The following is a 13,233-nucleotide window of genomic DNA, read 5'->3' as shown; positions in this document are numbered from 1 at the left end:
TATTACTAAAATAAAATATGATCATGCCTTGATTTTTAATGATTTAATTAGGACAATAAGGTCTGACTTTGCTGAGAAAAAAGTCTTGTCACTTAATAGAAATGATGTACAGTATAGAATGTAAAGGGCGACGCGGTGGCACAGTAAGCAGTGCTGTCGCCTCACAGCAAGAAGGTCGCTCGTTCGAGCCTCGGCTGTGTCAGTTGGTATTTCTGTGTGGAGTTTGCATGTTCTCCCTATGTTTGCGTGGGTTTCCTTCGGGTGCTCCATTTTCCCCCACAGTCCAAGACATGCGCTATAAATGAATTGGGTAAGCTTAATTGTCTGTAGTGTATGTGTGTGAATGAGAGTGTATGGGTGTTTTCCAGTAATGGGTTGCAGCTGGAAGGGCATCCGCTGTGTAAAACTTTTGCCGGATAAGTTGGTGGTTCATTCCGCTCTGGTGCGCCCTGATTATTATAGGGATTAAGCCGAAAAGTAAATGAATGAATAAATCTATACAATAACACAGAAAGAATTTACTGTAATAGCCTTTTGTAGAGGCTGGTATGTTGGTAAGGGGTTGCCTCACAACAAGAAGGTCACTAGTTCGAGTCCCAGCTGGACCAGGATGCATTTCTGTATAGATTTAGCATGTTCTTCCTATGTTCGGGTGGGTTTTCTTTGAGTGCTTTCCTCTGCATCAAAAGACATACAATAAAGGTCAATTGGATAAAAAATAATAATAATAATGAATTTGGCTGCAGTGTGTGAATAAAAAAATGGCTGCAGTGTGTGAATAAAAGTGTGTGGTTATTTCCAAGCACTAAGGGTTTTAATCTCACTGCTGGATTGCAGCTGGAAGGGCATCCAGTAAAAGATATTCCAGAGCCATTTGCGGTTGATTCCTCTGTGGCTATTCCTAATAATCAGGAAATAATTAGGAGAGTGAGTGAGTGAGTGAGTGAGTGAGTGAGTGAGTGAGTGAGTGAGTGAGTGAGTGAGTGAGTGAGTGAGTGAGTGAGTGAGTGAGTGAGTGGGTGAGTGGGTGAGTGAGTGAGTGAGTGAGTGAGTGAGTGAGTGAGTGAGTGAGTGAGTGAGTGAGTGAGTGAGTGAGTGAGTGAGTGAGTGAGTGAGCGAGCGAGTGTGGGAGTGTGAGAGATTGGTATTTTCATTCATTCATTCATTCACTTATTTTTCTTCGGCTTAGTCCCTTTATTTATCAAGGGTCACCACAGTGTAATGAACCGCCAACTTATCCAGCATGTGTTTTACACAGGGTATGCCCTTTCAGGTGCAATCCAGAATTGTAAAACATCCATATACACTTATTCACAGACATACACTACGGTCAAATTTAGTTTTATTTAATTCACCTATAGTGCATGTATTTGGACTGTGGGGGAAACCGGAGCACCCAGAGGAAACCCACGCCAACGCAGGGAGAACAAGCAAACTTCAACACAGAAATACCAACTGACCCAGACGGGACTCAAATCCGCAACCTTCTTGCTGTGAGGCCACAGTGCTAACCACTGAGTTACAATGTTGTCCCAGTGGGTATATTGAATGTTTTATTAATATAATGCAACTGATAGTACCAGTTCATCTTGTTTAAGACATTTCAAACTGTCTATTTTCTGACCTTATGTTAGAAGAAACCTAAAAAAAGATATTATAAAATGAAGAATATTCATGACACTGTAATAAAATCGTTTGCCAATTCAAGATGTACCACTGTAGGTCAGGTCCATAAAAACATTAAAGACACTGTAATGAAATGTTATTACAGAGTACTAAGACATTTAAAGAGAAGTTCTTGTGACAAATTCAGTTTGTTTCACAATAAAAAAAAAGTATTGATGACACAATTATGCTTATGACTTATGACAGATTTATGAAGTATTGTTGTTTTAGTAATGTCAAGTTGCCATGACAATGACATTGACAGGTTATGATGATGTATTTGTTTATGTCATGTTGTTATAACAAATTCACCTCAAACAATGTCATTGTTGCATTTAAAATGACATACTGTCATAAGCATTCATAAATTCTCCTTCATATTCATGATGTGTCAGAAAAAGAAACATCATTTTTGTGTATTGTTACACCCTATCTATCTGTCTGTCTGTCTATCTCTGTCCATCCATCTATCCATCCATTTGTGATAGCTGCTGCAATATTGGGCTGCAAATAGCCTGTGCAATACCCAGGTAAAAAGCAGAAGAAAAAAAGAATTCCACTGAGCAAGATGGTCTAATAAATGTAATATGCTAATTCATTAAGGTTTCATTAGAGAATAATTTCCGATTCAGGGCTCATCAGAGACGGAGGCAGTGAACTTCAGCAGGGTTTTAACAGCTTGTCGTAAGAGCCTTTTTCTTCACTCGATTTTATTCATGCATGCTTCCAAAATTCCAAACGTTTTTTCCAAAAAAAAAAAAACACAACAATCTTTTTATGTGTTTATGAAAACAGCACTGGTGAGAAAGTTTTGTGAAGTTAATTCTTCAGTAACAAAACAAGGGCAGAACAAAATGCCCGCTAAGTGGCATAAATCAAAATAATCATGCGACAGAGAATAAATAGAAAAATTAATTAAAATGTGTTTGTCTTATGTTCGTCCTTGAAACATGAGACACTGTGTCTTTCATTAAAGCTTTATAATAGCACAGCATATTTGCTGTACATTTGATGATAAGAGCTCTGCTCAGGTTTATTAGCAAAGGATTCAGTGAGTTTGTTTTGTATTAAACAGCTAAGCAGGTCACAATCTCAATTAAAACTCAGCTCTTAATGTGAGCTTAAGTTCAACTGACCTTAGAAAACTTAGAATTTTCATAGCAAAACCATTCTGCGGTGACTCTAATCTATAGATTCTCCAATCCATATCATTTCTCTGAAAGAACTGATAAAGCTTTCCTTGTTTGTTAGCTTGATAAATGATTGTACTTGCGGGTCTGTTTTTATTATCAACTGTTAGTAAATAATAAATGCATCCTGCCAGGACGTTTACTATAAATCTAGTATTAATCCAGCAATTGATTGTACGATTTCTGTTTAACTGGGCAGTTTCCTATAATGAAAAGATGTCCGGACACGACATTGAGCGATTGGCTAATGGTTATTTTCCCCTGGAAGTTGAACTCTAATGGTGTCTAATTTCTCTAAGGTGTGTTGTATTGAATGCTACATGCCATAATGAATGAAAAGCACCAGAAGGAGTTTAGCTATTGGCGGAGACTTAATGTTTCTCATTTAACCTTTTGTTTTCGGGCTCGTTGCAATGAAAATCATTCTGTCGAGTGAAATATTGACTGGTCATTGCTTTGATTTCTCATCTAGGTGCAGCAGGAGGTCAGAGAGGATTTTTGGGATGCATTCGCTCTCTGAAGATGAACGGCGTGACCCTTGACTTAGAAGAGAGGGCGAAAGTCACTCCTGGTGTAAAGCCTGGCTGTTCGGGTCACTGCACCAGTTTTGGGATGTATTGTCGTAATGGTGGCAAATGTGTGGAGAAATACAACGGCTATTCCTGCGACTGCACCACCACCGCTTATGATGGGCCTTTCTGTTCAAAAGGTCAGTAATGCAAATTGAAAAGTTTGCTGGGAGGTTTACGCACCTTCAAACTTTGTACACTGCACACTGATGAAAATCTGTCTAGACTAAAACTGCTGGGAGACTTTGAGAGGCCCTCTTTGCGTTCAAGCTCCGCCTCCCTCATTTGAATATAGTAATAGCCTCACTGACACCAACAGAACTCTGTTGTAGTTCTTGCTCTGTGTCGAGCCCTCTATCAGACACTGCATGGCCTCCGTTTAAAAATGGCGATCCGCTGTGAGCCAGAGACTCTGATGGTTGCCCTCGGCTTTCAACTTCTCCTTTCGCCTGAAATATGCATGAACAACCTAGTAATTGCAAAGTTTAACTCGCATTTCCATTTTACAGTTATTTACTTGTGCCGTCTTGGGTATTGCAGTCAATATCGAATTCTCTCTGATTCAAGCCTTTGGGTCAGTACAATTGCTCCCACAGGCTGCCGTACATCTGTGGCTCAATACTACACCTTCAAATCAGAAAGAGCAATGGGTAACACTTTATTTTGATGGTCCATTTGAGTATTAGAAGACTATGTGCTTAATATCTGTTGATACTGCTCCTTATACAGACATTTAACTGACTATAAGATACTTTGCAAGTACTTGTTAAACTAACTCTAATCCTAACCCCAACCTAACAGATTACTTACAATCTGGCATGTAGATGCAATGTAACTTAAATTCAACATACAGACCATCAAAATAAAGTGTGGCCAAGGAATTTGCTTCATTTGGATTCATGATCATGGATGTGATGTGTTACTTTATAAATAAATGTACTTTATTTACTATATTTATGATTTAAAGTTTGGTCCCAAACCAAAAGTTATAGTTTACATAATTACTGAATAACTTTCAGATAATGGATGAATGAAACTTCATGATGGTATCCAATACGTCTAAGAATTTCAAACATATTTAAAGAAGAAAGAATTTAAACATACTCACAGGCTGAGCTTAAAACTCAAGGTTTCCTAACTAAGACTTCACAATTACCAGCAGTTTGAACTAGCTCCAAAGAACTATGGCTGCGTCCAAAATCGCATACTACACAGTACACTAAAATCAGTATGTGAGTCGAGTAGTATGTCCGAATTCATAGAATTCAAAAAACAGCTTGCGAGAAGTACCGGGATGACTTACTACTTCCGCAGAGATTCTGAAGTGCGCATCCCATGCACGCTGCGCTTTCCCATGATGCCCCGCAGGAGAATTCGCTGACCTCGCGAGAATTCGCAGAACAGCCCTCCAGTGCCCTGTAGTTCCATTAGAACAGTTTTTTTTTTCATTATTCCATAGATAACAAAAAATAAATAAATAACAAGTGACAGACATTTCACTCTGTTACAATTTAAAGATACAAGTTTAATGCTTAACACAACTAATCAGGTGGGACAGAAATCGTTTGCTTAATGTAAAATAATTATATTTCTCATTTAAAGTCGACAGGAAAAGAAAATGTATTCTAACTACTTTTTAAAATGCATTTTATTGATCTTATTTAAATAAATAATTCAAATCACTCGTGAAATTTTCCCCTAAACTAAAACCTGCTGTTTACAACTAAACAAAAATGGAAAGAAATAGCATACAAGGATAATATAGTCAAAATGTTTCTAATTCACAAGGAACTACAAAATAGACAAAAAACCTATATTATGAATGCCAGACCAGTAAATGGAGACACTTTGCAAAGAGATACTAGACATCAGCACATTTAAAGTCCTGTTAGTTATTACTTATAGATAATATGGCTGTTAGTTACACTTGCAAAAAAGGTTGAAAATGTAAACATGTAAGGTCACAGTTTTCAAAAAAAAATAAAAAATCATAGTTTACAAAGAGACAATAATGGCATCCTTGTCAAAAAATGATTCTCTTTGAAACAGTTTTTTTTCAAGCATGTCATGCCCTTATGCTTTGTGCATACTAGCACCTTTATCACTTTCTGGTATTAGATGGCACTTTATGAAAAACAGAAATACCTAATACACAAGGTGGCGCTGCACAACTTTATGATTCTGACTTCTGACACAGATGTAGTCACCCTCACTCTTATTTATTGTGCTTTGTGCGTTTCAAACCAAAAATAAGCTTGAAACGTCAGCTGGCTTGGTAAGGACTACAACAAGCTATGTTTTTGCTGTGAGGCAATAGCGCTAACCACTGTGTCACCGTGCCACCCATCCAGGAAAGGAGAAGGAGTATGGGGTGGAAAGGGGGATTCTTCAAAATAAAGATGGACTTTATATGGAACTTAGGGTATTTATAGTGTCTTAGGAATCATCTGATGCAATCAAAAGCATGTGATCCTCTCTAAGTTAGTTTAGAAATAATCACTTTGCATCAAATTTAATTTTTTGATTTTTGCATTTTCCCCATTAATATCTGAACTGGCTCTAAGAATGTAAGAATGTAGATCCATGCACTGAAACCCGGCTCCCTGTGAATAAATGTCCCATCATTGAGCACTAAAGTTAAGGATGCTTTCATTTGAAAATAAAAGTGACTTGAGCAGCATGTCCAGAAACCCTGAAGCAGAATACATGGGAGATCTGAGAATTAAGTCAAATTCAGTCTTGCATCTCAACAGTAAAACTCAAAAAGGATTATTATCAAAAATGATGTGCATATGTTCAACTTCATGAGCATTCAATTGGATTTTGCCTTGAAACATAAACATTAAGGAAAATGTACATCTGTGCTGAGTCTTAATGTAAAAATATGCTGTATGTGTTTTTAATATTAATCAAACTAATATTAATATTAATCTACCACTTTTGCTTTCTTTGGCTCAATAATGGTTAATCATTTTTTAATTTATACTTTGAAGATATAATATTCAGTGCTATATTTGATTATATTTTTCAGTTTATGTTACTTAAAACTGCTGTTAGATGCATGAAAAACCTTAAAAAAACACTGCTTATTTTATTTAAGTTTTTATTTTATTTTATATTTCTTTGACAGTGCTTTACAGAACATTTCATAAACCAAACAGTACTGAAACCGTGACCCTAAAAACATGACCACATTATATAAAAAACATATCGACATTAACATTTTGGCTCTATACACCAACACAATGGATTTTAAATTAAACTAAGATATGCATTTACTGCAGACTGTCAGCTTTATTTTGAGAGTATTTACAGCCGCATGCTGCATGCTGTAGGAATTAGAACAGTTTGCATATGTGCCTCCCACTTGTTAAGGGACCAAAAGTAACGGGACAATTGGCTTCTCAGCTGTTCCATGGCCAGGTGTGTGTCGTTCTCTCATTATCCCAATTACAATGAGCAGATAAAAGGTCCAGAGTTCATTTTAAGTGTGTTTTTTGCATATGGAATATGTTACTGGCAAGATGACTCAAGATGACTGTCAAGATGAGATCCATAGAGCTGTCAGTATCAGTCAAGCATGCCATCATTAGGCTGAAAAAAAAACAAGCCCATCAGAGAGATAGCAAAAGCATTAGGCATGGACAAAACAACTGTTGGAACATACTTTAAATAAAGAATACACCAGTGAGCTCAGCAACACCAAAGGACCCAGAAGACTACAGAAACAATTGCGGTGGACGACCAAGGAATTCTTTCCCTGGTGAAGAAAACACCCTTCGCAACAGTTGACCAGATCAAGAACACTCTCCAGGAGGTTGGTGTATGTGTGTCAGAGTCAACAATCAAGAGAAGACTAAACCAAAACAGAGGGTGAATTCAGAGGGTTCACGGCTAAATGTAAACCGTTGATGAGCCTCAAAAACAGAAAGCCCAGATTAGAGTTCTAAGGAAGCCTTTATAGTTCTGGAACAACATCCTATGAACAAATGAGACCAAGATAAACTTGTACCAGAGTGATAGAAAGAGGAGAGTATGGAGAAGGAAAGAAACTGCTCATGATCCTAAGCGATGAAGCATGGTCGTGGTAGAGACATGGCGTAGGCAGGTATGGCTGCCAATGGAACTGGTTCTCTTGTATTTATTGATGATGTGACTGCTGAAAAAAGCAGCAGGATGAATTCTGAAGTGTTTCACGCAATATTTTCTGCTTATATTCAGCCAAATGATTCAGAACTCATTGAACAGCGCTTCACAGAGCAGATGGAGACTGACCCAAAGCATACTGCAGAAATGGAATGTTATGCAATGGACGAGTCAATAACCTGACCTGAATTAAATTGAGCATGCATTTTACTTGCTGAAGACAAAAGTGAAGGGATCTGACTGTACATCTGGGCACATTTGACTGCTTGTGTGTTTGCTGGGACAGTCTTTTCACTGACACTGAAGATATACGAGAACCTAAGATCCCCTCTGGCACAGCTAATGGCACACTGTAAAAAGCTCTGTCTCTCTCACTTGCTGAGCAGCAGAAAAAGTGAAAGCCTTTTAGCAGGTAAAGTGAAAGGTTCTGTTCATTTTTCTGACTTCTAGTATTTAATGACTAAATTGTATACACGTAAAGTAAAATTGAAGATTGAGAATGCTCAATTTCATTGCAATTGTAGTAGTGGTCGTACAATAAATAAAGGCTCCAGTTCAGGACATGTAGAAGTCACTGGTTCTCAGAACACATTAAAGATGTAGAATTTGTACTCAGCAAATGTAATTCTGAATATCTGTACCATTCTTAGCCTGCCATTCACACTCCCACTGTGTCAAGGCTTTCGCCCCAGTTATACTAAAACATGGTGATTCTGTCTTCGTTGATTATGAACCCCAGAGTGCAGCCTTGTAGAAAAGTAAAGATTGCTCAAGGGCCTTGCAGCAAATAATTAAACCAATCTATAGTCCCTACACTGATTCCTTCCTGCTCCCGATACAGCGTTTGTGCAAAGCTCATTTGTACTTAGCGCTCTATTCCCGGGAGGAAAATGGCTAAATGAGAGAACGCCATGAATAGCAGATAAACCCGCCTCGTCCTCTGTGTACATGAGATATTCAGTGCAGAAGCGCATTGTCATGTTCGCTCACTCGCTTTTTACCCTTGTGTGTATTTACTTCATTACCCATGTTGATTTCCCATGGTTCTTCCTGTTCCACCCCATATGCAACAAATCCTGTGTTGTTTATACTACTTCTGTGCAAGACAAATGCACACACACTTGCACACAGATATCCTAGCAGCCAGGTTAAACGATCCATGTAAGGACCTTTGTTCACCCCTCAAGTAAAAAGGTAATAGGAAAGTGTCCTCTTGGTTTTTATAGCTGTTGAGGAAGCCTCTTATGAATACAAAACATATCGGTAATGTCAGTGTCCTTGCCCTGCTGCTGCAGATGGCCGAGTCAGACATGACTTACACATTCCCACTGCACATTCCTTGAATGGTGGGCATGATTTTGCCCAAAGTAATGAATCATCGCTCTAGTCTTAACTAGAGCGGGTACAGTATAGAGACCTAAACTTATACTGTAGCTATACACTCATTGGACCCTTTATTAGGTACAGCTGTCCAACTGCAAGGCTACAGTTCAAACTGAGCATCAGAATGGGGACAAAAGGTAACTTAAGTGGCTTGATTGGCATGATTGTTGGTGACAGACGGGCTGGTTTGAGTATTTCAGAAACTGGAAACTGGATGGTAGTGCTTGGATTTTCACGCACTACCATCTCTAGGGTTTACAGAGAATGGTCCGAAAAAGAGAAAATATCCATTGAGCGGCAGTTTTGTGGGCGCAAATGCCTTGTTGATGCTAGAGGTAAGAGGAGTATGGCCAGACTGGTTCCAGCTGATCACATCCAACAACACATCCAACCTTGAGCTGCAGCAACAGAAAACCACACTAGGCACCACTCATGTCAGCTAAGAATAGGAAACTGATACAAAATTGGACAAAAGAAGATTGGAAAAAACAATGCCTGATCTGATGAGTCTCGATTCCTGCAGCGACATTCGGATGGTAGGGTCAGAATTTGACTTCAACTGCCTGAAAACATGGATCCATCCTGCCTTTTATCAATGGTTCAGGCTGGTGGTGGTGTTATAGTGTGGGGATATTTTCTTTGTACATTCAGGCCCATTAGTACAAATTGAGCATTGTGTCAATGCCACAACCTACCTATAACGCACCATGTCATAAAGCGCGAATCATCTCAGACTGGTTTCTTGAACATGACAATGAGTTTACAGAAATCAAATGGCCTCCACAGTCACCAGAACTCAATCCAATGGAGCACCTTTGGGATATCATGGAACGGGAGATTCACATTATTGATGTGCAGCCGACAAATCTGCAGCAACTGCGTGATGCTATGATGTCAATATGGACCAAAATAAAGATCTGCCCAGGACTAAATTTTGAATCCCCCTCCCACCCGCTCCCGCCAGGTTTTAGTCCAAACCCGACCGCTCCCGCTTATATTCAGCATTTGTTGTCCTCCTGCCTGACCTGTCCCATTTTCAACCCGCATTGAACACAGCATCACACTCTTTCATTCACACACATACATACGCATGCTCGCTCGGGAGTCGGGAGCGATATCGTTAGACCGCCCGCTCTCGTTCAGTTTATACCAGGGTTACCGACTGCTTCCGCACTTTATTCCGAAATTTGCAGACCTCTAGACATAAATCTCTAAAGAAATATTTCCAATACCTTGTTGAATCTATATGACAAAGGATTAAGGCAGTTCTGAAGGCAAAAGTGGGTCCAGCCCAGTACCAGTAAGGTGTACCTAATAAAATGGCCGGTGAGTGTATAACCACTAACCAGTATGTACAGTACTTGGAACAAATGAAAATGTAGATTTCATTGTTTTGTTTCACTCTTAAATACCTAAGCTGTTGATTGAAATCAGAGGTGCAGAAAGCGGAGGATTGAAAATGTGTTTCTTTTATATGAAAAATCTATAGGCTACATATTAAATCAGTAACCTGTAAGTAATATAACGGCAATTTGAAACTACTTTAAAACCTCCTTACTTAGAAGTCTCTGTGTCAGGATTATAAGTAGTCTGTCAAAATGTAATATTGATAGTTAAATGTATTGAGCACTCCATTGATTTAAACAATCTCATGATAGTTCAGGGCAAGCAGTTAGTCAGTAGAGATGTCCTATTTTTGGCAGACAAGGCAAATATGTTCATATTTCTGATGAAATAGTGGTTGCATTACTGAAGCTGCATGGATTTTTGAACACCGGAATAAGTCTACTTTGCTGTTATTGGTACTGTAGTTGATACTAAGTTTTAAACTATTATAGCTGGGTAAGGCTTATATATATATATACATATATATATATATATATATATATTTTTTTTTTTTTTTTTTTGTAGTTTTGTAGTTTTGTCTCTATTTTCATCTACTTTTGTATGTATTTATACATTTAAATCATTGTTTTTATAAAAGAAAATAAAAAATTGCCAATACAGGTAACTGATAACGTTTTATAATTGAAGGCTGGTATAACCAATAAAGAGACCAGTAATGCAATTTTTGATGTGATTTTTTTCTAAACCTAATTACTAAAGCAAGGGCTAAGCAAATAAAGTGAATAATACTAACTGCAGAATACAGGAAAATGTAAGAAACATCTACATTTTTGGTTTGTTTTTTGTTTTTATTTTAATTAATTAATTCATTCATTCATTCATTCACTCATTAATTTATTTAATTATTTATTTATTTATTTATATCTGGCAAAATAATTTCTTATACAATTTTGGTGGCAAAGCATCTTTCAACAACACTATTAGCCAGCAGCACATATCTGAAGTGGATGAAACAATAATTAATCTATTTTAATATATTAATATTTTTTTTAATAAGGGCTGATAATTTAAACATTAAAAAAAGCATTTTTCTTTTAATACCAACATGGCCACATGTATATTGTGTGTCTCGAGCTGTTGGTTCACAAATGGTTCATCTTAGAACAACAAGAGTGTTGTTTAACTGACAGTATACTCTAAAAAAACATCTCTTCTTTCTCCAGATGTTGGTGGTTTCTTTGAAGCAGGAACACTGGTTAAGTATAATCTGGTGCCTGAAGTGCTGGCTGCAGCTTCCAGCCTGGATGAAAAGAGCATAATCCACAACCTTCCAGTCGAAACAAACCTGACACATGAAGACCTGACCTTCAGCTTCAGCACCTCCACCTCTCCCAGTCTTCTGGTGTACGTCAGCTCAAAGACCCAGGATTACATGGCTGTGGTGCTCCGTCACAATGGTAAGACATATTTGAGGCATTGCAAAGATAGGTTAAGATGAATGAAAGATGAGATGGCTGAAATTGTGAAACTGAGTGTCTCCCATAGAGTTTTGTGACACTATTAAACATGATTGTTTTAATATAACTAGGCAAATTATTTTATGCTTTCATAATACACAATATCATTATGAATTTGGAACAATTAATTTGATGAATAATAAATGATGATACGTGTCAAGATGTTTATTTTTGATTTATTTGTATATGGTTTTTTATTTTTTTTGAGCTGGTATGCCTTGATTGGTCATGGAGCATGAACATGCAGTCAAACATTTTTCTTTTTCACCATAATTTTTATTATTGCCCAGCATAACTTTAAAACCCAGTAGTACAATTAAAAATGTGTTTTCACTAGGGCTGTGCGATTAATCGAAATCAAATCAAATCGAATATTTCCCAAATAAGGTTTAACAGAGCAAGGAAGGTCTTCTGGAGAAATTCTTATTTGATTTATTTTGGCTAGAACACAAGCAGTTTATAATTTTTTTATAAACATTAATATTACATTAACAAAATTAATAGCCCCTTTAACCTATTTTTTCCTGATAGTCTACAGAACAAACCATTGTTAATAACTTGCCTAATTACCCTAACCTGCCTAGTTAACCTAATCAACATAGTTAAGCCTTTAAATGTCACTTTAAGCTGTATAGACATGTCTTGAAAAGTATCTAGTCAAATATTATGTACTGTCATCATGACAAAGATAAAATAAATCAGTTATTATAAATGAGTTATTAAAACTATTATGTTTAAAAATAAAAAACAGAAATTGGGGGAAAAAATAAACAGGGAGGCTAATAATTCTGACTTCAACTGTATGTATTATATAATTTCCCCCAGCCAGAGTAAACTGTCGTCTGTGTGATAGTCTTACTAGCCGATTGAGTAAGCACACTTTCATTCTGCCCAATCAGAATTGCGGAACCAGACTGTGCGGAAAGCCCACACTAAAAAAAACAAACAAACAGGAAAGCGCAAATGGATGAGATGATGGTTTCTGCCGCTTCAAAAGCATTAACAGACAAATTCATATTAAAGAAAAAAAGCACATCAGTAATATGAGAATATTTTGGTTTCAAAGTGACAGACATCAATCAAAACCAGCTGTTGCAGAACTGTTGCCATGACACAAGGAAAAACAACAGCCAACACCTAAAAAGCACCACAGGCTATAGACCAATAATATGAGGAGTGCCTTGCTAAAAGGTCAACTAAAATTATTGCCAGTGGCATTCAATCTAGTAGCGAGCAACAGCAAAGTACAATTTTATTGTTTGCAGCTGTTACACTAAATGAAAAAACACCACGAAGACACCAGAAGATAACTAACGCCATAGCTCACTACTGTTTGCTCTAGAGAAAAATTTTGTGTTTAATTTCTGAATATTTATAAACAAATTTGAATGAAAGTTGGAGTTAATAATATATTTT

The 13,233-nt window shown here is 37.3% G+C and overlaps 1 protein-coding gene across 2 annotated transcripts in view; it reads left to right on the top strand.

Annotated features, from left to right (window-relative positions):
* cntnap2a (contactin associated protein 2a) overlaps positions 1 to 13,233 on the top strand; it is a 743,992-nt gene that overhangs the window by 657,464 nt on the left and 73,295 nt on the right. For both annotated transcript variants that reach the window (XM_087308738.1, NM_001281991.1), the window contains 2 exon segments: positions 3,328 to 3,564; positions 11,524 to 11,757. In XM_087308738.1, the coding sequence (XP_087164864.1) occupies positions 3,328 to 3,564; positions 11,524 to 11,757 (471 nt within the window).

This window comes from Danio rerio, chromosome 24 (assembly GCF_052040795.2).
Source record: "Danio rerio strain M-AB ecotype USA chromosome 24, GRCz13ab, whole genome shotgun sequence".
NCBI lineage: Eukaryota > Metazoa > Chordata > Actinopteri > Cypriniformes > Danionidae > Danio > Danio rerio.
This window is presented reverse-complemented; position numbering and strand designations above follow the sequence as displayed.